Source organism: Malaya genurostris, chromosome 1, assembly GCF_030247185.1.
Source record: "Malaya genurostris strain Urasoe2022 chromosome 1, Malgen_1.1, whole genome shotgun sequence".
Classification (NCBI taxonomy): domain Eukaryota; kingdom Metazoa; phylum Arthropoda; class Insecta; order Diptera; family Culicidae; genus Malaya; species Malaya genurostris.
Window position 1 is genome coordinate 99,322,117 of NC_080570.1, and position 24,462 is coordinate 99,346,578.

The 24,462-nt window shown below is 37.5% G+C and overlaps 1 protein-coding gene across 1 annotated transcript in view; it reads right to left on the minus strand.

Annotated features, from left to right (window-relative positions):
• Positions 1-24,252, minus strand: part of LOC131427177 (uncharacterized) — a 96,719-nt gene extending 72,467 nt beyond the window's left edge. Inside the window, exon 1 of the mRNA XM_058590149.1 lies at positions 23,834-24,252. Coding sequence (XP_058446132.1) covers positions 23,834-23,845 — 12 coding nt within the window. The 5' untranslated portion in view covers positions 23,846-24,252. The remainder of the gene's footprint in view (positions 1-23,833) is intronic.
• Between the last annotated feature and the right edge of the window lie 210 nt (positions 24,253-24,462).

The following is a 24,462-nucleotide window of genomic DNA, read 5'->3' on the forward strand; positions in this document are numbered from 1 at the left end:
AACGATCATGTGTAACCGAACTCTCAACATGAATAAATTATATTTATTATTTATTAAAATACTGATTTACGACGACGTTTAGTTCCGCGATATTTTAATGTAGTAGTGTTTCCATTTAGGGGTGACATGCATTGGGTAAAGTTGAAATTCTCTGGACGGTATTCAATGGACTTGAAACCAACCGTTGCTTAAAGCGCGATATCAAGGACAGTTATTTTATAAGAACAATTGAAATGACAATTTATTTATAATACGCGTCTACTATTTTTTGCAGTGACATGTTTGTCACTGTCAATAACAGCTGCGCAATCGATTGGTTTCGGTACGGTTTATCGTTTCAATGATGAGTCGAATTGATCCGGAAACGCGAAAGAAAATTCTGCACACTTGGTGCTCAGAAAGTGGTGTCACGTACAACGAAATTGCAAAACGGGTGAAAGTGCACCACACCAGTGTCAAAAATATTATCGAGAAGTTCGGTAAGACCCTTTCCATGAAGGATTTGCCCCGATCCGGTAGGAAACGGGTCCCAGCCAGCCCGGCCGGAACTTAAAAGTGGAAAAACCCATCGGCGTCGACGCGGGATTAGGCCAACCAGTTCAACACCAGCATCCGGATGATTCAGCGGATAAAAGTTCGGAACTCCCTGAAAACGTACAAGAAACAGAAGGTGCCGAAAATGTCCCTGGTACAGCAAGTTCATGCCAAAACAAGAGCGCGAAAACTGTATAACCGGATTCTACAGAATAAAGACGGATGCATCCTGATCGACGACGAAACCTACACCAAGGAAGACTCTCGAGCGCTGCCCGGATCGAAATATTATACGAAATCGGTGTACCAGAACCTGGACGACGCTAATACCACGGTGGCGATGGAAAAGTTTGGGCAGAATGTGTTGGTCTGGCAAGTAATTTGTACCTGTGGTTTGTGGTCGTCGATTTTCTTCACGAAGGGCACAATTAACGCCAAGGTGTACGAGGAAGAATGTTCGAAGAAGAGAATGCTGCCACTGTACAGAAAGCATAAGGCTCCTCCTCTGTTCTGGCAGAATTTGGCTTCAGCCCACTACGCCAACTCCGTTCTACAGTGGTTGTCAAAAAATAATGTACAATTCGTGGAAAAGGACATCAACCCATCGAACTGCCCGGATCTTCGGCCAATTGAAAGGTATTGGGCAATTGTCAAGCGGCACTTTCGGAAGGAAGGTACAGTGTCCCAAAACATGCAGGAGCTAAAAAAACTGGACAGCTGCTACCTGACTTTCCTGGTGTAACTGTGCAGAATTTCATGAAGAATGTCAAGTCTAAAGTGCGAGCGTTTCACAGAAACTAGGAAAAAAACTTCAATATAATCAGTGAAATGCATAAAAATGTAATTTTTCAACAATATATCGAAAGCTGATGTCAAAATATGTTTTTTTTTCGCTTTTTTAATCAATAATCAATGTTGCTAACTACTTTTCGATACACTCCTTATATCAATCAATCGACAGATGCCTAGTCACTCAATCACTAAACAAAGCATCAACACCTTATTTAGAAAGAAAATTTGTGTGCAATTTTAGACGACTTTGAAATTAATAAAAAATTTCAAACGATAACTCAACGTAACACTGTTAACAAAAGCACCGCTAAGGAATCACGTCATGAGAATATTCGATGAAAAACGCGTATGAATTGAGCTCACCACAATAGAGTTGAAGAACGAGAATTAACATGAAAGAAGAATTTTCTTTCAGGTTAGATTATTCTTAAACGCTCGAAAAAATTGATAAGAAAACATTGTCTTGAAGAATTAGGAATAAAAAAACACAATGTCTGATCGTCACGTGGTCGAACGGCTCACTAAATGGGAACAGGAAAAGAGAATTGTGGCACTTAAATACACCGAAATTTCAGTGGAAGGTATGCCTCGGAGATGCCCAGCAATAATTGATGCCGGTGGTGATTGGACTAACTATTGAACTGAATGTGCGTTACCTCAGGATATATTTACTGTATGCATAAGTCAAAAACTATTATTAAATCAACTATCAATCAATTATTCTGGACACACTCTTACTTAACAGATTGTGGTATATGCGAAAACGGTCTAATACTGAACATACGCAGTTATTAAAGTCATTATTTATATTCAACGAAGCTTCACGCTTACGGTACGATTGAACGAGATCGATGAAATCGGAAGATATATAGGGAAACACTTTCGAAATGTAATAGTGCTATAAGAGGAATAAAAAAAAAGAGTAAACTGTGAATATAAAAACTTTTACGCTAAAACGCAAATTCAACAATGATCATTTAAAACTTTTCAGTAGGTGTACTTTTAGTAAAAACAAACCACAGTTTAACTTGTTGCTATCACCAATCCATACATGGGGCAATCCACTCGACAATCAGCGATATTATAAGGATTTGTAAACACAATACCAACTCAAAACTGACAAAAAAATATCATTTCTTGCCACAATAGCTATCCTGTTATGAAAAGAGAAAGTCTCCAAAGAACGAAAAAAATACCTACCATTGTGGCCAGTCCATGTCCATACACTGCCACATAATAATAATTTCGCTTGTTATATAAAGAACAACCAGGAAAAAATACTCGTGGAAAATGTGCATTATTTGTATTGTTTCATGATTTCATTTGTTCCCAAACATGGAGGAGAGCCGTTCCTTCCGTCAACATAAAGAGCAAGCGGAACGTGATTTTTTCATATCCATCATGAATCACTATTGATTTTGATTGTGTTTCAACAGTATCTCGTTCGTCAATATTATGCCTTGACTGCGTGTGAATTGTATCGCTACTTCTTCTCATAAAGCGCATCTATGAAACCCAGGCGTCCGAAAAAAAGAAGCAAAAATTGATGAATTATCCATGCCAGGTTAGACTGATTGACTCAACCTTATAAAACTGTATGGAGCATTAGATCAAACCAACACCCACACTAAGCGATAGAAAAAAAATAATCCCCACCATAAGGGTGTTCCGTTGAAAGTTGAAAGAAAAATCTGCTGAGTTTGCAATGATAATAACAGGAAACTGATGTTTTTCCTTTCTGTTCAAATAGCTTAAAAAGTTTGTTCGGTGCCCCCTATGTAACATTTGATGTTTTTTTATATTCGGTTAAATCCTATTCGAAAGAAATGGTTCTGTTGAAGCAGCAAGAAAAAATGCGCTTCGATAGCATCTCATGAAACAAGAATTTTATGGCTGCTTTTTTATTGAGGAAAAAATGATAAAGCATTATATATTGTGAGAGGGAACCAGTATCATGCCTTCCTTAAGTTACTAGACAATCGTTTACGAAATCCGTGATCTGCTTATCGGATTCGATATTCTGCTAGACCTGATCCGAGTAACGTTGATCGTCAATGTTTTGACGAACAACATCGATTACCCAGCATTTAACCGATAGATATATAAATATAAGTGGTCGTTCTAGTGCTCTTCGCAGCTTAGACCGTACTAATTACGCAGTCGACGACACCGTAGTTGGAGTGCAAAAAACCTTCAATGATGTATCTACGAGATTTGTTTCCATTCTTCCACGTAGCCGAATGAAAAAAAAAATTTTTTTGAATATTCCTAGACATAACATAACCATTAGGACCATATAAAGTATGTAGATTATATAAAGATTTAATAGGAATAAAATATTACTTATATACATTCTTCAACCAAGCCGTAATAATTCCTGTGACAGAAGCAGATTGAAAATTTAATTTCAATATCCTCCAGATTCATCTTATAATGTAATCCTTGCATCTGATGAAAATGAAACAGTGGATCACGAAAGTAAAAAACGTTACATTTTCTAGCTGAGATTAACATTTTCCAGCAAACTTAGTTTCAGGAAAATGCTAATTCGATTCTCTCGTTGCTTTGTCTTCCAACAAACATTTCAATTTACTTCCGGCACTGCAATAAGACGTTGCTCATCTCAAATGCAGTGCTTCGTATTCTAGATTTACTGCGACGAAACGACAAAATTGCTAGAGATATATTTAAAAGATCAGGCTGAAGAAATGGAAGTAAAGAAGGAAAAAGGAACAATTCCCACAGCTGAGCAGTTCTAGTTTGATTAATCAACCAACAACTCAACCAAACAGTTATTTCACGCCTTAATTTTAACTTCATTATAACGCTATGTATTCCTGATTACAGTGCCATCGGTGCTAATGGGTTGCTAATGGAAAACGGAAGCCAGTAAGAAAATATTTATTTTTCGGCAATATAATTAAAGTTAATTGGATATACAACTAACCATTCCGCGTCTGTATACTGCTGGGTAAAGTGATATTCACTGAATTGATATTTCTAATTAGCTGCTACAAGTGGTTGTTTAGAAGAAACTTTACTGGTTCAAGCATCCTTCTTGCTTTCTGGAAACACGTACTAGAGAAAGTTGGGTCGTATATTTTAAGGTGGACGAGTAAAGAAAATCAACGTACAACAACAATAAATGTAGGAAGTCTGACTTCAATTCGCTAAGACAATAAATAATGCGATGAATAAGATTTTCAATATTTATAATAGGGTTTCCACCCGACTTGGTCAGGCCTAGAAGATTCTGCTGGGTTACCAAATGCTTCCGAAAATTAATGTCATTTAATTTGGTTTTATGGCGTAAAGTCATCATTTATATAGTTTAACTATTTTTTTAATGCAACCTAAGACACACTTGAAAATGCTAGATGATGAGATGGAATTACGGATTTCTTAAATATGGGAGTGTTTAATAAATTTGCCTATAATGAGATGGGATTGAACACATCTTCGAATGCTACCGTATAGAGCAAAGGACCGGTGCTCTTTTTATGATTGATGGAGATCTATTTAAATCTTATAACGACCAATTTGTATATTAATATTTGGTCCTCGATAAATTACATCGCACAGACACATAGGTAGGGGAGGATGGTCCTAGCTTACCACTGTGGGCTACCCCAGCGTTTCTGAGAGATGACGTGGGTGTCAGCTCTACAAATTTATAGGAAGACAGGTTGCTAGCCATGAACGCAACTTTACCCAAGTAACAATTTTTTTACGCTAGCTTATTTGTTACTAGTTTGCAGCTAGAAATTTAAGTTATTGTTTCTAATATTTAACCACTTGCGTGACTCAAAAAGCACAGTTTCTACTAGTTGTTAAGTCGGCTAAAAATAAGTTGTCGTTACGTTGTTATGCCATACGGAAATAACTTATAATTCCATAACTTGAAAATAACTTGTATTCAAGTAAACTAGTCACCAGTCACTTAGTCACCATCGACATTATAAACAATGAATGAATCCAGAGAACTTTTCTATCAGCAATAAAAAGGTAGTAGAGTACTTGAAATCACAAACTTGATACAAGGTACAAATTTCACAACGATTTTAAAACTGTGAAGTAGATTTAATTTTAATTAACTGATTTTTCATGCGCCTTCAATCAAAGTCTGTTCATGAAGATATGAAAAATAAACAACGAAATAATCCTATGTTCAGAATGCTCAAAATTAATCCTAGTAGAGTGATTTCTCATTATTTTAAATCCATATATCATGAGAAGTATAACACTATCACAATCGATGTTCAATCCCTGCATTATTATTATTTTCTTCGTGTTTATGACAGTGCACAGAACAAAAATTACTATTCTGCTTTTCAGTATTTTCGTCAAGAAGAAGTTTTGAAAAAAGTAAAATTCACACACACACACAGTTGATGTTTTTTTCTGTTTTCAAGATTATTAATTGAGATCCATTGAGTCTCCCTAGGCTTCTCAGCAGTAATCGTGTTGGCTTAGCCCTCCGCGATAGCTTTCGTGTATTTGGTCAGCAAGCTATGGTGAAAAATGTCGTCAAATGGTGACCTAAGTCCTCATAAGTTCCTATCTCATGCCTCCCCGTGTGTCTATGATGACATTTGGTCATTAGAACGGCGTCGACTGGGTGCTATCGCCTTCTGCGTTAGTAGCAGAATGAGAGGATGCGACATTGCTTGTAAGTTAAAGCCCATCCTAAAGGGTATCAATGTGTCATAGTACATTGAAACATATAATTCTGTTGTTTATTACATTCTTTATTATACATTGAATTGAATTATATTACATTATATTTAATATAAATATAATAATAATAATAATAATAATTATTATTATTATTATTATTATTATTATTATTATTATTATTATTATTATTATTATTATTATTATTATTATTATTATTATTATTATTATTATTATTATTATTATTATTATTATTATTATTATTATTATTATTATTATTATTATTATTATTATTATTATTATTATTATTATTATTATTATTATTATTATTATTATTATTATTATTGTTATTATTCTTATTATTATTAAAATTACTGCGACGAAAGAAGAGCATAACTTATACTGCACCATCACTGTTATATTGCATCATAGCATAGTATTTCATATATTATCGTCTTATATTATTTTATGTTATGTTATATTATGTTGTATGGTATTATACTGCATTGCATTATATTATATTATATTGTATTATATTTTATAATAGTTCATTATGCTATAGTGTACCATAATATATTATATTATATTATGTTATATTGTATTATATTCTGAAATGAGTAAGACGCACCCTTCTAACAAACAAACCATCAGGCGGCTTTAATCTGGTATAGCGAAATTCTTTGTTATATGGCCGGATGTTCTTACTGGAAGGCGCCGGGCTCTCAAAACCCATTTTGGCCTTCTCAACAGCAGTTATATGAAAGCTATCTGATAATCAAATTCGGATCTACTGTAAGTCTACCCGCATACACTGGTAATGCCTTGAACTGATGGTGGCTTCACACATACATACTTACATACATAGCAAACGCGGTTATGGTGAAAAGAATTGTGTTTTTTTAAACTTCCCATATACGTACAAACTTCAACACACAATAACCCATTTGAATGAATCCATTCTCAACATAAAAACAAAACAACTCTTTTCAATTGCTCAATATTATTTACATTAAATATAATTGCTTTCGAGTGAGACAAATTAATAATTCCATCCATCCATTTAATTACATAATTCAAATATTGAACTAGACAGAATTCGTATAATTTTCATTGATCAAAATCCTCGCAGATATCTAAACCATGTTTAATGCTTATTACTTTGCATATAATACATATTCGATCGGGGAAAATAATTATTTTTGCCCAAGAATACAAATATTTGATCTATTTCACTTCAGCTACCTGAATCAGTACAGCTCCATTTCGAGGTTCTGTATAGTGAGCAAAGTAAATCCGTTTTTGAAACATTTACTCAAAACAATCAACTGTTGCCGCAGTGTGAAACAAAAAGAGGAAAATGCTCTAGAATCTGGAGCTGCTATAGACATATTAGGCAAGATATCAGCAAAATAATTCATTATTTCAACATGTCAGGTACAGAAACATGAAATGAATGGATGATGGATGTATGATTATAAATCTTCACATTTTATTCATCAGCAATGTAACAGAACAACTCTTCATTTTTCACCCATGGCAGAGATTGAAAATCATACACTGAAAGAAAAACTTTCAAATCTTCATAGAGAATCGATAATAAATTGGTAGGTCATATTAGTGTATGGTTGAATGAACCGAATCACTATACCGATATCCAGCTTTTGGTTGCGGAAGTACCAACAATAGTAATTAAGTGTAATAAAATGTAACTCATTTCAATTTGTCACATATAATTGAATAGATTTTCACTTCGAAACTATTTTCTAAACTTTTTTAAATTGTGGTACTTCGGGGAATTTCTACTGTAATATACGCAGGAGAAAATAAAAATGAGAAAGGCATCTTTACACTACTAGGTGGATTAAAACAGGTTTTTCCCTTGCATACCAATGGTTTGTCATGCTGAACATAAGTACAAAGTCACAGCCAAATAGGGATCAATTCAAATATTGTTTTTATATAAATTGTGTTAGTTTAGAACCAATTGATGTCAATTGGACTGGTTAACGAATCAGGTGATCAGTGATCGAAATGTCGAATCATACTGTTACTGTGTCATCAAACTGTTGATTGACAGAAATATTTTTTTCAATTGAGCCAAAACATTGCGATATAGAACGTACAACGATTTCTCAGAAAATGGGTAAAACAAATCACATGAAACATAGCATACCCATTCTGTTCAAACAGTATGATAAAATTTACCAGATAGAATATGATACCAGAATTTTTAAACAAATTCGTATTTTTTTTAATAAATGTCGAAGTAGCAGAAAAATTTAAATTGTGTCTATCGGAAGACTAACGAAAATCACCCCGTTTGATGAACATATTTTTTCACTGCAGAATCAACATTGTTCGCAATCAACGCTGCATCATTTCTGGGGAAAACAGACTCCACACAATTCCCACGTGATCCGGCGAAGCAACGTTTATTAATTGTTTCATTTGCACTGCGTCACACTTCGGGTAGTTGACACGAGAAATTGAATTTGTTGTCGAGTTTTCACCGACAGTGGCAAGAGACGAAAGAAAATCTGTGATGAACAAAAAAACTCGGAAACATGGAAGTATTCGCTGTGGGAATTCAGGCGTGTCCTCGCCCTCAATTTTCCATCCCTATTCTCGTACCGTGCGGAGAACCACGGGAGAGGTCAAAAATAAAAGATACGGACGTTGTCGTAAAAATATCATTCCCGACTTTAAGTACACCAAAAATAAATGCTGTAAAGGAATCGAAGCGAATCGGGCAAAGGCTAACTTTTCCCTACGGTTTTTCAATACTGAAATTGGAATTATATAGCAAAAGCTTTGTTGATATATAACGCAACTCGGTATCTCAAACCTCTGATAGAAGCAGGAAATGAAATGGAGCATAACGTTTTTAGGAACAATTGCAGAAAATAATCATTTATCAACCACATCAAATGCTTCTGAACATTATTGCAAGCATCGGTAAATGAATCAAAAATTCTTAAAGTGTATACAATAACATTAATGCACAGGAAATTGCGTGAGAATGTGTCATAATGTGTATAACACAAAATATGAGACGTAAACAGATTTTTGCAAGGTCTTTCTGTTACTGTAATAGCCCTAGGTAGTATTTGGAAATTTAAATAATGGCAAAGTTAGGTTTATGAAATATTTTTAATGCACGATCCATTAGTTATGCACAGGCCCGCCGACAGAAAATGCGGGCCTGGGGGAATCGCAATATTACGAGCCCCTATGCATGAGTATAAACACTCCTTGTATGTCCCGTGTATTGCATCTTAAGGTCTATCCGAACTCGGCCGGTCAGGCACGTTTTTGCCTTTCTCATATAGAAAGGTTTTGCAATCATTGTGCAACCCGACTTTCGAACGGAGGCCGAGTGTCGTATACCATTCGACTCAGTTCGTCGAAATCACAAAATGTCTGTGTGTGTATGTAAGTATTTAAAAACTAATGTCACTCAACTTTCTCAGAGATGGCTGCATCGATTTTCACAAACTCGGATTCAAATGAAAGGTCTTATTTCTTTATTGTCTTCGACTAGAGGTGACCTATCGCACAGTTTTTTACTTTATAGTTTCACACTTATGTTAACTTAAAAATATTATTTTCGATTTGAATGTGTCTTTGCTCATATTAAAATTAAATAAATGATACACGCTATTGAAATGATGACAACAGACATTCATTGGGTTGTTTTGGCCATAATGTGTGCGATGAAGTGAGCGACGAAGAAATTCCGTTCTTCGCAATGATCTTCCCGGAACGTTAAAATTAATTCTTTCCAGTAGTATGGGTGTTCCCGAATAGGCAACAATACGATGAATAATGATATTTCCGAAAATTTCAACAAACTCTTTTATTTATAATTAAGTTGGTTAAATTTTTCCTGCCGATAATATTTTTATCAGTAAACGTACGACAATCAATTCACAGTTCATTCTAAGCTACTTACGTTTAGTGATTTTCTTGAGTTCAAATTTTGTTCCTACCGGTAAATGATAAGGTACGGTGCAAGTATCAAGCTCCTGCATAGTATAATTTAATTTAGTGTTAGGTATATAATTCATATTTTTATACTTATATTTGAAGTTCTACCTTAGATCTGTGATTACGTTCACCTGTATTATTACAGTTGAACACCCGAGTGATGCAGAAACTAGCTGAGATACAGTCCTGCGATACATCTTAGATTAGGTTCAACAGTTACTTTTTACATATTTATTATTAACCAACCTCTATGAATACACTCAGCCGTACTATTAGTTCTAGAATTTCCATTTTAGCGCACTATAAATATAACTATACGTTTTAATAGCCAAAACTATCAAATAGAGAAAAAAGAACTATTACGGCTTATTCTGCTGGTTCACCCTTCTGCGTTTTGTTTTCTAATCTATACCGTTCACTGCATCAGACTTTGCCACTGGCGTCGTTTTTAGATGGGGTTCAACAGACGATGGAGGCATGTTCGCACCTTGCGTAACAATCCCCCCCAGTACGCAGTCCGTAGGTTGCTGCATACTATATGTTACGCCGACATCCAAAACTGCGAGCTTCACTGCTGGGCGTTCATATACGTTGAACCGGGTCTGAACTGCGAACTTGGCCGTCCTTTAACTTAACATCTATGACACGTCCTTTTGGCCAGGAATTCCGTGGGAGATCTGAATCAGCAATGACGACAATATCACCTATCTCTATAGGCTTGACTGGGTAGTGCCATTTTGTGCGGCGGTTTATCGACGGCAAGTATTCTTGTAGCCATCTCTTCCAGAAGAGATTAGCGTGAGCTTGCGATGCTCTCCAAGTATTTGTAAGTGTAGCAAGGCTCTCACGATATGATATTAGTGGCTTCGAACCATTAGAGGATCCCAGTAAAAAGTGGTTAGGAGTAAGAGCTTCGCTTTCTTCGTCATCAATTGGTACATAAGTGAGGGGGCGCGAGTTTATGGTGTTTTCAATTTCCACGAGTGTGTTCCTGAGAACTTCGTCTGTTGGCAGCCTTGGAAGCTTCATGTTATTAAGAATCTTCTTCACAGACTGCACCAACCTTTCCCAGCTTCCACCCATATGAGGGCTACTCGGCGGTAAGAACGACCACTTTGTATCTGGAGTCACGAACTCTTGCATGATCTTCTCTTGATCCAACAAACGGACTGCTTCTGACAACTCTCGATTGGCACCAACAAAATTCGTGCCCCGATCGCTGATGAATTCTATTGGTGTACCACGTCTGGCAATAAAGTTCCTCAGAGCCATGATACAGGAGCTAGTGTTGAGCGTGTGGGCGATTTCAATGTGCACGGCGCGTACCACCAGGCATGTTATAAGCACACCCCACCTTTTCTCTACTCGTCTGTCAATAACAACCTGTAATGGGCCGAAGTAGTCGACTCCAGTATAAGAAAATGGTCGAGAATATGCTGCAAGCCTTGCGGGCGGAAGATCAGCCATGATGGGTGGTTGCGGACGAGCTCTAAAATTCTTGCATGTCTGACATTCTCGTCGCACTTCATAGCAGACTCCTCGCATCTTAGGAATTTGGTATTTCTGTCGCAGTTCATTGACGATTGTTTCATGGTTCAAATGGTGATAGCGCTCATGAAAGAATCGAACAATAAGCGTGGTTACCGTATGTTTTCTTGGCAGCAAAATGGTATGGGCGACAGTAGACTCGATGAATTTGCATCCAGCGGATCTTCCAAGCATGCGTAATACTCCATTTTCGTCGAGAAACGGAGTTTGTTTGTAAATGGAGCTTTTCTTGGGAATATGAACCGCTCTCCTTCCATTTGTATCCTTGGCAGTTGACAGTAAAGCGACTTCTTCGCTGAATTCGTCTAGTTGAGCTTGCTTGTAGATGACGTACTCAGCTTCCTGTAGTTCTTGCTGTTTAAGAACGCCTGTCGTTAGGGTACAACATTGTCGCTTTGCTTGGATGTTTCTGTAGAAACGTAGCACATACGCAACAACCCTAATGAGTTTCCTCCATTTAGAATATTTGGAGAAATTTATGACGGGACTACGAACTGCATGCACGTTCACCGATATGGCCAACTCGGTTGTGGTTGTTCCATGATCGGCTGGCTGAGATGGCCACGCACATTTCTGCTGCCACAGAAAATTCGGACCTCTAAACCAGCGGCTAGACGGCGAGAGGTCTGGAATCCTTTGCCACTTCGTTCCTTCATCGGCTACGTTTAATTTTGTAGGTATCCAGAACCACTCAGAAAGGTCTGAGTTTTCCAGAATTTCTCCAACCCTTGCACCGACGAACTTGTTGTACTTTCTGTAATCTGAACGTATCCAGCAGAGGACATCTCTTGAATCAGTCCAGAAAAAACGTTTTCGCACCGGTATGCAGTGGGTTTCTCCAATCGTAATCGCCAAACGCGTTCCAATTACAGCTGCTTGGAGCTCTAATCGGGGAATCGAGACGAATTTCAAAGGTGCGACACGAGTTTTCGCTGTAACGAATGCACATTATTTCGTCTCATTTTCTTCATATCGGAAATACGTAACCGCAGCATATCCATTCTCGCTAGCGTCTACGAATACGTGTAGCTGAATATCGTTGGATTGTATTGACGATGTTGTTTTCGTTCGATAGCACCGAGGAACGGAGACCTGTTCAACATTGTTCAATACGCTTAACCATGTTTTCCACTTTGTAAGCTGTTGACCGGTTATCATCTCATCCCAATCAACGTTAGAGCGCCAAATATATTGAAGGAGGACTTTAATGAACATCAACACGTTTGCGAGAAGGCCTAGCGGATCGTAAACCGACATGAGTGTAAGCAGAACTTCACGCTTTGTGGAGGCTTGCTCTCCAGATAATAACTCCTGTCTGCATCGTTTGGGGATTCTGAAGGTAAATGTGTCACTGACGGTGTCCCACCACATGCCCAGAACTTTCTCTGTCGCCAACTCGCCTGACTTGTTCAAATCCTTCTGTGATGAGGTTTGCGCGCCCATAGCGCCTACCACCATCTCCGAGTTTGACAGCCACCCTCGAATCTCAAAGCCACCTTCAGAGTGTATGAATTGTACGTTTTGCGCCAGAGATACTGCCTCTTCTTCTGATTCTACACTGTATAGCATATCATCCACGTACGTTCCTTTACAAATGGCCTCAACTGCTTCCGGAAACTGGGTTTTAAATCGTTCTGCGTTTAGGTTTTTTACATAATGTGCGCTGCTAGGAGAGCAGCTTGCACCGAACGTCATTACCTGCATGACGTAAACCGTCGGAGTTTTTCCTGGTATTCCTTCATTCCAAAGAAATCTTTGGCAGGGCTGATCTTCGCTGTTGATTCGAACTTGATGGAACATCTCGCGGATGTCACCTGATATTGCTACACGATATTCGCGGAACCGTTGCAGAACGTCCGGAAGCGGTGTGACCTGATCAGGTCCCTTCAATAGGAATGAGTTGAGAGAGATTTGGCCTACCTTGGCTGCAGCGTCCCATACAATCCTAAGCTTCCCCGGTTTGTTGGGGTTGACTACCGGAAAGATCGGCAGATACCATGAGCGTTTCTTGTGCGTAATTTCTTCTTGCGCTGACAGCTGACGAATATATCCCTTCATCTTATAGTCTTGAATTTTCTCATGAAGACTTTTTGCCAATTCTGGCTCACGTGCCATGCGCTTTTCTAGGCATTGATGACGCTTCAAAGCCATTTTTTTACTGTCTGGCAATCGAATATCGTCATACCGCCACAAAAGACATGTCTCGTAACTTTTCTCTAGTCTCTTCGTACCTTGTTTAAGCAACATAATCGCTCGCTCGTCGTCTTTCGAAAACAGAATCCTCCCATCATGCTGTATTCCGAGGCTGTCCAAGGCGAAATAGTTTTTAACGGTCGAGTGCAGCAGCTCACACTGGCAGATATGGTAGCTGTGAACACTATCTCTGTTGGTTGTTGCTGGTTCTACTACCGAACATGGCCCGTAGATTAACCAACCTAGCCGTGTCTGTACAGCGGTGGGTTGATTGGCACTTCCTTCTCTCGACTCAAGTGGATATTCTAGCCTACAGTTATCAACTCCCAGTAATATACGAGGTTTGACTCCGGTATATGATTCGATAGGCACTCCAATTAGATGCTTGTAATGCTTAACCAGGTCCGAAGTTGCTATCGATTGAGGTGGTAGATCTAGACTTCGTACAGTGTGCACCTTCTGTAGACGAAATCGTTGAGATGGGCTTTGCGCGCCGGCTATATCTACTGTACACTTTACTGAATCTTCTTCGTATCTACTTTGACCACCAGTCCAAGAGATACACAAAGGGGTCTTTTCACCCTTGAGGTTCAATTCTTCCCACAAGCTGTGTTCCATCAATGTAGAAGTTGATCCCGCGTCGAGAAAGGCGTATGTGGTAATTGACTTCTCTTTTCCGTGTATGGTTACTCGGATGTACTTCAGCAGAACTCCTCCAAGAGAACAATGGTGAGTGTTGCAGGATACATTAAGCGATGAGCTACTAGGATTCCGTCCACCGTGCTTGCTGTCATCGTGCAGCAACGGGTGATGAAGAAAACTACATCCATTCTGATCGCACGGAACTCTCCGATCACAGGATCTAAAATGCTTAAACAGACATTTCCGACAGATCTTCTTCTCGTTCACCAACTCCCATCGCGCTCTCAAAGACATGTTTACTACTACATCTATCGAGGCCTTCGCAATCTTTGGCACAAGCCATGCATGCTTTGCGATTCTCCTCCAGCGGGTTTTCCAAGTGTAAATGGACAAAGGCTTCATCTTTTCGGGTTCTCTTCTCGATCCTTTGCGGTTTAGACCATCCTTGTGGTCGAATAACTCCACTTAAAACTTCTACCATTTGCCCTAGCCACTCGTTGAACTCTAGCAGCGTATTTCCACCTCTCTCCCTCCGATAAAACGCCCAGTTCATCTTTAAAGTTGAGGGCAAAATGTCTACTAACTCTTGTAGCAACGCGACGTTTTATAACCGTTCATCCATCTGACACACCTGGATCATTGCACAAAGATTTTGTACTGCTACGCCAAATTCAACGATCGTTTCCATTTTGTCAGCTTTCGGTGGAGGCATCATCCTTACTCTGTGTACCATCGATTCCACTATCGACTCAGGATTACCGGAAAGTATTTTCAGTCGCTGTAGTATTACCGGAACGTTATCCAGAATACTGCGTACTAGTGCAATGTAAACTGTCTTGAGGCAATACACGTCGTTGAAGTTTTGAGTGTTTCGTTTGATTAGTCCCAAAACTGAATAGGTCTTCGCAGTAACGAATGAAAACTGTTCGATGAAACGAAGCTTGCAATCGAGAATAATGCCCAAGTCTTTAATAGACGAAACTCGTTCAACTGTAGCCATCATCATGGAGTATTCGAAAATAATTGGAGACTGTGGCCGTGAGAAAGTAATCACATTACATTTCTTAACGTTTACGTTTCATGCCGTTTCTGTCACACCAATCCAGGATTCGGTCAATATCCATTTGTAGAGCATAGCAATCCACAAGGCTTGTAATGATGCGATAAATTTTAAGATCGTCAGCATACATCACTTTAAATGACGACAATTCACTGTAAAGATCGTTCACGAATAACACGAAAAGAAGTGGTCCGAGATGGCTCCCTTGCGGTGCACCCGAAGTAACGTGAAACGAATCCGAGAGTGCAGATCCGATTCGTACGGAAGCATTACGATCCGTGAGATATGATAGAATCCAATTGGTTAACCAATCAGGGAATCCACTACACCTCAATTTTTCCACAGCGAACTGATGAGGAACACGGTCGAATGCTTTTGAAAAATTAAAATACACCGCATCGATTTGTTGTCGTTTTTCAAGTTTGTCGATCAATAAAGAAACGAAGCTCATTAAATTGGTGGCAGTAGACCGCTTTTTGACAAACCCATGCTGATCAGTGGCGATAATGTGCTTTACTGATGGGTAAAGAACATCCGACACCATGCGTTCGAATACTTTTGATAAACAGCTTAGAATAGAAATTCCTCTATAATTTTTGACATCGCTCACGTTTCCATTTTTGTGAACAAGAACTATTAGAGCTTCTTTTCACTTCACTGGAAAATAGTGCTCAGCAAGCGAGCGGTTGAAAAGCAGAGATGCAGGTAAAGCCAAAGCAGAAGAACATTCCTTCACGAGCGTCGGAGGTAACCCGTCAGATCCTGGCCCTTTCGATTCATCGACTTGTCGTAGATTGTTGTACACCTCGCGTTCAGTGAAAGCAGTAGCAGGTATACTCAAAGAATACGTCGACAAACTACTCAAACTAGGTACGATTCTGACAAAGGCAGTGAGTTATTACTTAGCACGCTTTGAAAGAAAGACGAGAATAGGTTGGCTTAATCCGAAACTGTCGACGAAGATTGGTGACGATAGTGGACACTGACAGGAATTCCACGGGAAGAAGTTTTATTAAGCAGATGAGAATAAAATTGTTTCGGGTCAGCCTTCAAATTGATCTCCATCCGTGAAACGTATAACCGAAAACACGATGCGTTCAATAATTCGAATTGGTGTTCCAATTCACGAACGAGCAATTTATCATCAAGATTTTTTGTCCGGAAAAATCGTTTGCGAGCTTTTCTTAGACGATTCCTGAGGTTACGCAGCTCTCCATTCCACCAAGGTTGTTTGTTATTAGATTGACACCTGCGTTTTCTTCTAGGCACGAGATATCGAAAAATTGCATCTAATTCATAATAGAATTTCTCTATTGCTTCATCCAAAGTGCCATGCGCCAATATCTCCACCCAGTTAATTCGTATAATTTCAGCACTTAACTCACGAAAATTGCACCGATTGAAATCGTAGAATATTTCTGCATCGTCAATCATGTGCACCCATTGAGGAACTTCAATTTTTAAAATGAAAGGAAAATGGTGTTGATCTAGTTTCATTAGTGGCGATGGTGGTGCTAGAATTTCGCAATCATTGGCGCAACTAACAAATGCTAAGTCTAGCAGTTTTCCATTCAGGTTCGCTATTAAATGTTATCCCGATCCGACTTCCGGTTCTGGAATTACAGGGTGATATGCACCAAAAAAGCAAAAAAATAGTCACACACGTTTTTCAGAGATGGCAGAACCGATTTTTTTCGACTCAATTTCCTGATTTTTATTCGAATCCGCCTTCCGGTTCCAGAGTTAGAAGGAAAGATGCGAAAATTTATGACAAAATGCGCACTCAATTTTCTCGGGAATTTCTCAAACTAAGAAGTTGATCCAAATCCGTCTATCGGATCCGGTATTACACCATTAATTGTCCATTTCATCAATATTTTTTCACAAGCGATGGCGAAACTGCACATTTTCATAAAACTTGCTGCTAAACTCATCTAGTTGGCAGATCTTGTTAGTTAGTGAATATATAAAACTACGTTGAGACTACTAGTCCCCGGTTTCTGCTTCCGGAAGCACCAACAGTAGTGAAGAAAAATTTCCAAACCAGTACTCACTTGGAGTTTTCAGCAACGGTTAACCCGATTTCCGCAAATCTTGATTCAAATTAAATCTCTCCTTGTTTTAAAAGATACTGATCAATTTCATCCAGTTCCGACTTCCGGTTCCGAAATTATAGAACGATGAGTGTCAAAACAATCAAATCATCATTAAAAATGATGCAAAATTGGTACTCGTCGGTACCTGCGGCTTTGCTGCGTTCGCAACGAGCTTTGTTCAATTTCGTATAGTGTGCAGTGTTGCCACATTCCAACCTATATTTTTCAGGTGAAAAATATGTAAAATTATAAATCTTCTATTCAATTTGTACCTACTTGTTAGTATTATCACAAAATCATGATAACGATATTTTTCTATGAAATTGCTACTTGCTACGCTTATTGTCTTTCTCATATAAAAGGTTTATGCAATCACTTGAAAAATTGACTAGTGAAAATTAGCCCGGAAGACTAAGTGTGTATGAATGTGCGTGAGTATGTGTCAAATAATGTCACTCATAAAATAACAAATCTCATAGTCCCTTAGGTTACTATTGAATTTCATCATGCTTTCATAGAGTAAAGTGTGTTTAAAAATGGTGTAGAGTTCTTCTAAATTTGGATCAAAACTGATTCCATTTGTAGGCTATATTAGTTACTTACTAAACGAACTGATTTCGGGTATACTGGTTCTATGTTCCCGGTTCCAGAAGTAGCGGAAATAGTGGTCAACAACTCTAAAACGAGACTCACTCAATTTTTTCAGAGATGATTTGTTCGATTTCTACAAACTTAGGCTCAAATTCAAGTTCCTATAGTCTCATAGGTTGCTGTCTAATTTCAATCGGGTCTGACTTTCGATTCCAGATCTATAGGGCAAAGTATGTTCAATCATGTAATGCCACGATGCAAAATAAAGAAAAATTCTTATTAACTTGACATAACTGTTTACAAATTGAAAAGGTTATGTTAGTTCATACCAAAGAAAGTTTATTTTATTCAAGATAGAAAAAAAATTTTTTTTGCTAAATCTTCTAGTGATATTTTTTGCAAATATAAGTAATATGAGAAAGGCATCTTTACACCACTACGTGGATTAAAAAAGGTGTTTTTCTCTTCGTCTTTACTCTTGCTTTGCGTGCTGTTTGTGCATGTATTGGTTTGACGGATCCGGTCGCAACGATACACAAATTTGGAATAAAGAATATCTTTTAGTATGACGAATAAGAAACACTTCGAATTCTCGGCCCTGGGGGGGTTCCCCCCTTTCCCCCTCCTCACTCGGCGGCCTTGATAATGCACAAGTTATTCTATTAACCTCGAATAATAATTTTTTTCGTAGAATAACATTGCCAATGGGGACGGGTATAGCGTGATGGGTCCCAAGTAGCAATCCGCAACTAGTTCTGATGCGAGTAAGTCCAAACTATGTTGCAACAAGAGCACGAATATGTTTTTTTATGTTATACTGGTTAAAACAAGGTGACAGCAATGTTTCTTCATAACATAACTAGTTACGAAATAGTTATTTAGGTTTCAAACAACCACATCTTTTTGTCATATTGAAATAATTATAAATTATAAGCTATCGTTACTTAATCCAAACATATCTTTAATAACAACAATGCTTCTAGCTACTAGTTGAAAATAAGTTTATTTGACTCCAATAGTAGCAATCCGTAACTAGTTCTGATACCACTTAGCCCAACTATGTTGCAACAAGAGCACGAACATGTTTTTTATGTTATGCTGTTTAAAACAAGGTGATGGCAGTCTTTCTTTATAACATAAACATTGAACTAGCTATCATTTGTAAGTTATCGTTACTTGATTCTAACATATCTTTAATCACAGCTATGGTTTTAGCTACTAGTTGAAAAAAGGTTGCGAAACCATTATAAACACGTAAGTGTAAATGTAAATCGTTACGATGAATTGATGTAGCAATAACTTAGATATTACAAGATTATAACATACAATTTCTTCATTGATTCAGATAGCTATCGGCAGGTTCTCCCAAAGTAATGGTAACGGAAATGCAACTTAAATAACTTTTGTTGGCTTGGATATGGCGATCACACTATGGAGTCGCAAGAAGTATATAAAACATAAATAAAACCAGGATAATACTTTTTTCAAAACTACTTTTTGGCGAAAATAATGAAAAGCAGAATAGTCATTTTTGTTCTATGCACTATTTTATAAACTCGAAGAAAACAATATAGGGATTAACCATCGATTGTGATATTACAATTATCATGATATATAAATTTAAAATAATGAGAAATCACTCTACTTGGATTAATTTTTAGCATTCCGAACATAAGGTTTTTTCGTTGTTTATTGTTCATATCTTCATAAACAGATTTTGATTGAAGGCGCATAAAAAAACAGTTAATTGAAATTTAATTCCGCTCGACAGTTTTAAAATCGTTGTGAAATTTGTACCTTGTATCAAATTTGTAATTTCAAATACTATACTGCCTTTTTAATGCTGATAGAAAAACATTATGGATTCAATCAATGTTGATAATGTCGATGGCGACAAATTTTCAACTAGTTTACTTGAAAACAAGTTATTTTCAAGTTATGGAAAAATAAGTTATTTCAGTATGGCATTTCAACGTAACGACAACTTATTTTTAGCCAACATAGAAACTAGTAGAAACTGCGCTTTTTAAGTCACGCAAGTGGTTAGATGTTAGTAACAATAACTCAAATTTCTGGTTGCAAACTAGTCATAAATAAGCTAGCATAACAAAAATTGCTACTTGGGGTAAGTCGATGCTCTTTCACGCAGCCCACCTGGGTTCGATTCCCAACCCCGCACATAGGGTCAAAAAATTTTTCTGGCCCGAAGAGGCGAATGACCTTAAGGTTAAAACCTCTATAATCGAAACAAAAAAAAAACATTGCCAATAACCAGCGCGTGCACAAGAGAGGTTTTAGAGGTTCAACCCAGGAGGATTTCGTGGTTTTTCAAATAGTTATATACATATTTTCACAGGTATGTAAATTGATAAACATGTTCTGAGTCCTGAACCTATCAAAATAAGTGAAATCTATTCAAAAACCCTCTCAAAACAAATGTTAGTTTTGCTTTGTCTTCTAGAACCCAAACAACCAGTCAATTAAAAAGCCTATTAGTAATCCATTTTAAATGTTTTCTATCTGTAAATTCGAAACTAGATCATTAGTCCGAAGAAAAATTTAAAAAAGTTGGGTAGACCGGGAGTGCTGAAAATAATAGCTGGGTATTGCACAGCGCTCAACAACATGTAACCTTACTTTGCCTGAGTGAGTGAAAACTCTGGTACATATTACTGATACAATTTCGATGCGGAAAAATTAATTTAATTTTTATTGTTTATTTTATTGAATAATTTTTCGACGAAACGGTACACAAAACTTAATTTTTTACACCAAGCAATTTTTTAACTTTGTATTGTAAAAATATAATAAATAATTTTGAGGTACATATTCCCACTTATTCGGGCGCAATCTGGCTCGGCGTGCACCAGCCACGAAACTGTGCCCGAGATTTGGGTATTTTTGAACATTGTATTGAGCTTCATAAAATCAACAAGTTTACAAACAAATTAATACAATTGAAATCCAAAATGCCACACATTTAATCATCAAATTAATATGGCGTTGATTACTTCAACCGGTTTTATACGATTTCATGGAAATCATAAATCATATTTATCAGATGATTTATTCTACTTCCGTAGAACCGAATTAATTTCAATCGATTTATTCACCAATTTCGTCTGTTGTCATTTGTTTAATTCTACTATTCATTAACCGATATAATCTGGTTTCGTAGGAAAAAGATAGATTTGAAGCCGATAAATTGAATAACTGCATCGGATTCAACCAAAAATTTCCAAAAATTTATCTACCAGTAACTGTTAGATTCCGTCTCCACCAATTGTTCGATTAAATTAGATTTTGTGCACCAATTTATTATACTGACACGTCAATAGACCTTATACTGGCTTAAGAGCCAGTACAGCAATTTATATAATCGTCGAATATGAAAACAGATCATTCGGCCGACCTAAATCGCGACAGTAGCTGGCGGCTTTATCAAACGTACTGTAAGTACCCAAGTGCGTTGATAAAAACGCAGGATACCGATGAGATAATTTCATAACATTTTCCAATCGTATATAGAAACAAGTGAAAGGGTTGTTTCCGGGAACTGAGATGCGGTATACCTAACGCTCATATCTGTACTGTAATTTACAGTATTGTACTGTATTTTGACCCAATTTATGCGTACTGTTTTATTCCTTAAAAATACTGTATTCCAATTTATTTATTCTCCCATTAAAATGTACTATATTTCTCAAATCTAAAAATAAATACACTTTGACGCATCGCATTCCGATTTGCCGAAATACAAAATGTCTGAGACAACATTAGCACCATGTAGCGATAATATAAACGAGTATGCAAACAACAATCGGCTGTTGTTTAGGACAAAAGATCGATTGTAAAAAGATTTGTTTCACTCTCTCCTTTTTATCATGTTCTTTTTATTGTCCATTCTTGATCAGAGCGCGTGGCAACAATTTTGCTAACATTTGTTGATTTGAATAAAAAAGAAAAATCCCAAAGATCCGTTTTGCGAAAAAGAATGTGAAGTTTTTGCAAAACATGTTCTGTAATCTTTACAAGTGCATGTGGTGGTAATACTAATTGATGATTATTTCATTAAAAATGTTGAATGATGAAAATAAATCATCTGATAATTATTTTGATGTACTGTATTTTCTTGATTTTTCTGCAAGACTTTTTCTATACGCTCTATACTTTGCACGGAGGTGGCTAAATCGATTTCAACAAGCTTAGGCTCGCTTGAAGGCTACTGCTGGATTGTGGATCAAGTTCGAAGATCAAATGGCTGACACTTTCGGTTCCGGAGATGATATGATCGTAACCGTCAAACCGCATTTTTTATACACACAATTTTTTGAGAGATGGCTTAACCGATCTCAACAAGCTTATGCTCATTTTAAAGCAACTATAGAGTTGTGAATCAAATTAGAAGATCAAACAGCTGACACATCCTGTTTCGGAAATATTCTCGTAAAAGTGACTTCCATCAAATCTTTCTTTTTTGTTTTTTCACTTTTCTCGAAGATTTCAACATACAACACGATACCGGTGAAAGGCTCATTCGAAAGCTACTATTCGATTGTGAATCAAGTTCGAATATCAAATAACTGACGTTGATGTTGATGTGCCGTATCAGTCAAACCGCACTATATACATGCATACTTTTCTTAGAAATGGATCAACCGATTTTAACTTAGCTTGCTCATTGGGGATCTACTATTAGATTATTAATCAATCTCGATGATTATATGAGTAATTCTTTGGGTTCTGGAGACACAATCGTATGAGTGACGCAATCGACAAATAACACTTTTTTAACACTTTTGGTTTGAGGAATGTTGTCGAATATGTATCATAAGCACTAAAGCATCTGTTATCTACCCGAATCAATCTAAATGAATTTGTATCAAAATTGAGTGTTAGAAATTATCTCCCTCCCTCCAAGTCAATATTCGAAAATGTGACATCTGACTTGTTAGACCAGCGTTTTATACTCTGAACCACCGACCCAGGCAGCGAAGAAAATTTGCGTGTCTCAGCATTTGAAATATACTCGAATGCAATCAAACGTATCGAATTCGTCTTTTGTGAGTTTCGTTTATATACGACTGGTAAATTTTACTACCGACAAAGTGCATTCATTTGAACTGCTACGTACTCCCAGGTGAGACTTTGTCACAATCAAGAATAGAGGTAATTGAAGCGAACATATTACATAGAATGCTAATGATCCACCATGAGAACAACTGAATAGCCGATATAAAGTAAATCAAACAAGATTCTCATTCTCCGATTCGGCCTAATTTTCCTCAAAATATTTTTCATTGAGATAACACTTGATGTTTACACCAATCTTTTGCTAAATATTATTTTCCATGAACCAAATATAAATCAATTCAACTGCAACATGTTTATTATTTTAGGTTTTCATATATCACACTTATTCAGTCATTCACTCTCCCAAAGCACTTTGCTTTTAAATTCACAATAAACTATCCCAATACAAAATATGTCACGTTCAACTTTCACAACACTAGAAAAACTACATTAAACCTAGTAGACCACTTTTACGCCGCTCGCACCAAAACATCACTAGCATTGCCGGAACCAATTTCCCCCGGAATAAAAATAAATTAGTCATTGCCACCCTTCGCACAAAAAAGTTCTGCACACAATTTCCAACATGATTTCATCGTTCTCGACCCATAAGGTTTATAGCTCATAATTTAGATGTACTTACCAAAGTGTTCATTTTTGGTCTGATGTTTTAATTAAATCCTCGAAAAAAATCGGACAGACTGGATGATATGGTTGGTTTCACGCAGCAAAAATTTCAAAACGCTGCCGTTGATAATGTTGATGATGACGATGACGATGCTGACGACGATGACTGTGCTATCCGGGACACTTTCCTGGTTTCTCTCCGATTGAGCTGGAAAGCGCGAAAATTGTCACGATTAGTTGGACTGGAACTGATGGCTACCCGATAAGAGACACCCGGGGCGCAGAACTTTCAATTTCGCTCGGATCGTTGGACGCGCACGAATTCTTTTTTCGAACGTTCTTTCGCAATGTGGTCGACGATGACTGTCTGAACCTACTAGGGACGAGTGGTCGACAGCGATAAAAGATTGTTTACAAACAGTCCGTACGCAAAGAATGGACAGTTGCTTTTATATGAGGAAACCAACACAGGCGCGAGCTCTCTCGTCTCGTGCTCTCCATGTGTAACTGGTTCGATTTGGTATTCAGCTGGAGGCGAGGGTCTCTCTGCGACGATTGGGGAGAGTCGCGATTGAATTAAAATGCGCGCCAAATCGTATCGATTGCAGGTGCTGCCCTATTACACTTCGTTTCGTACTGACACTG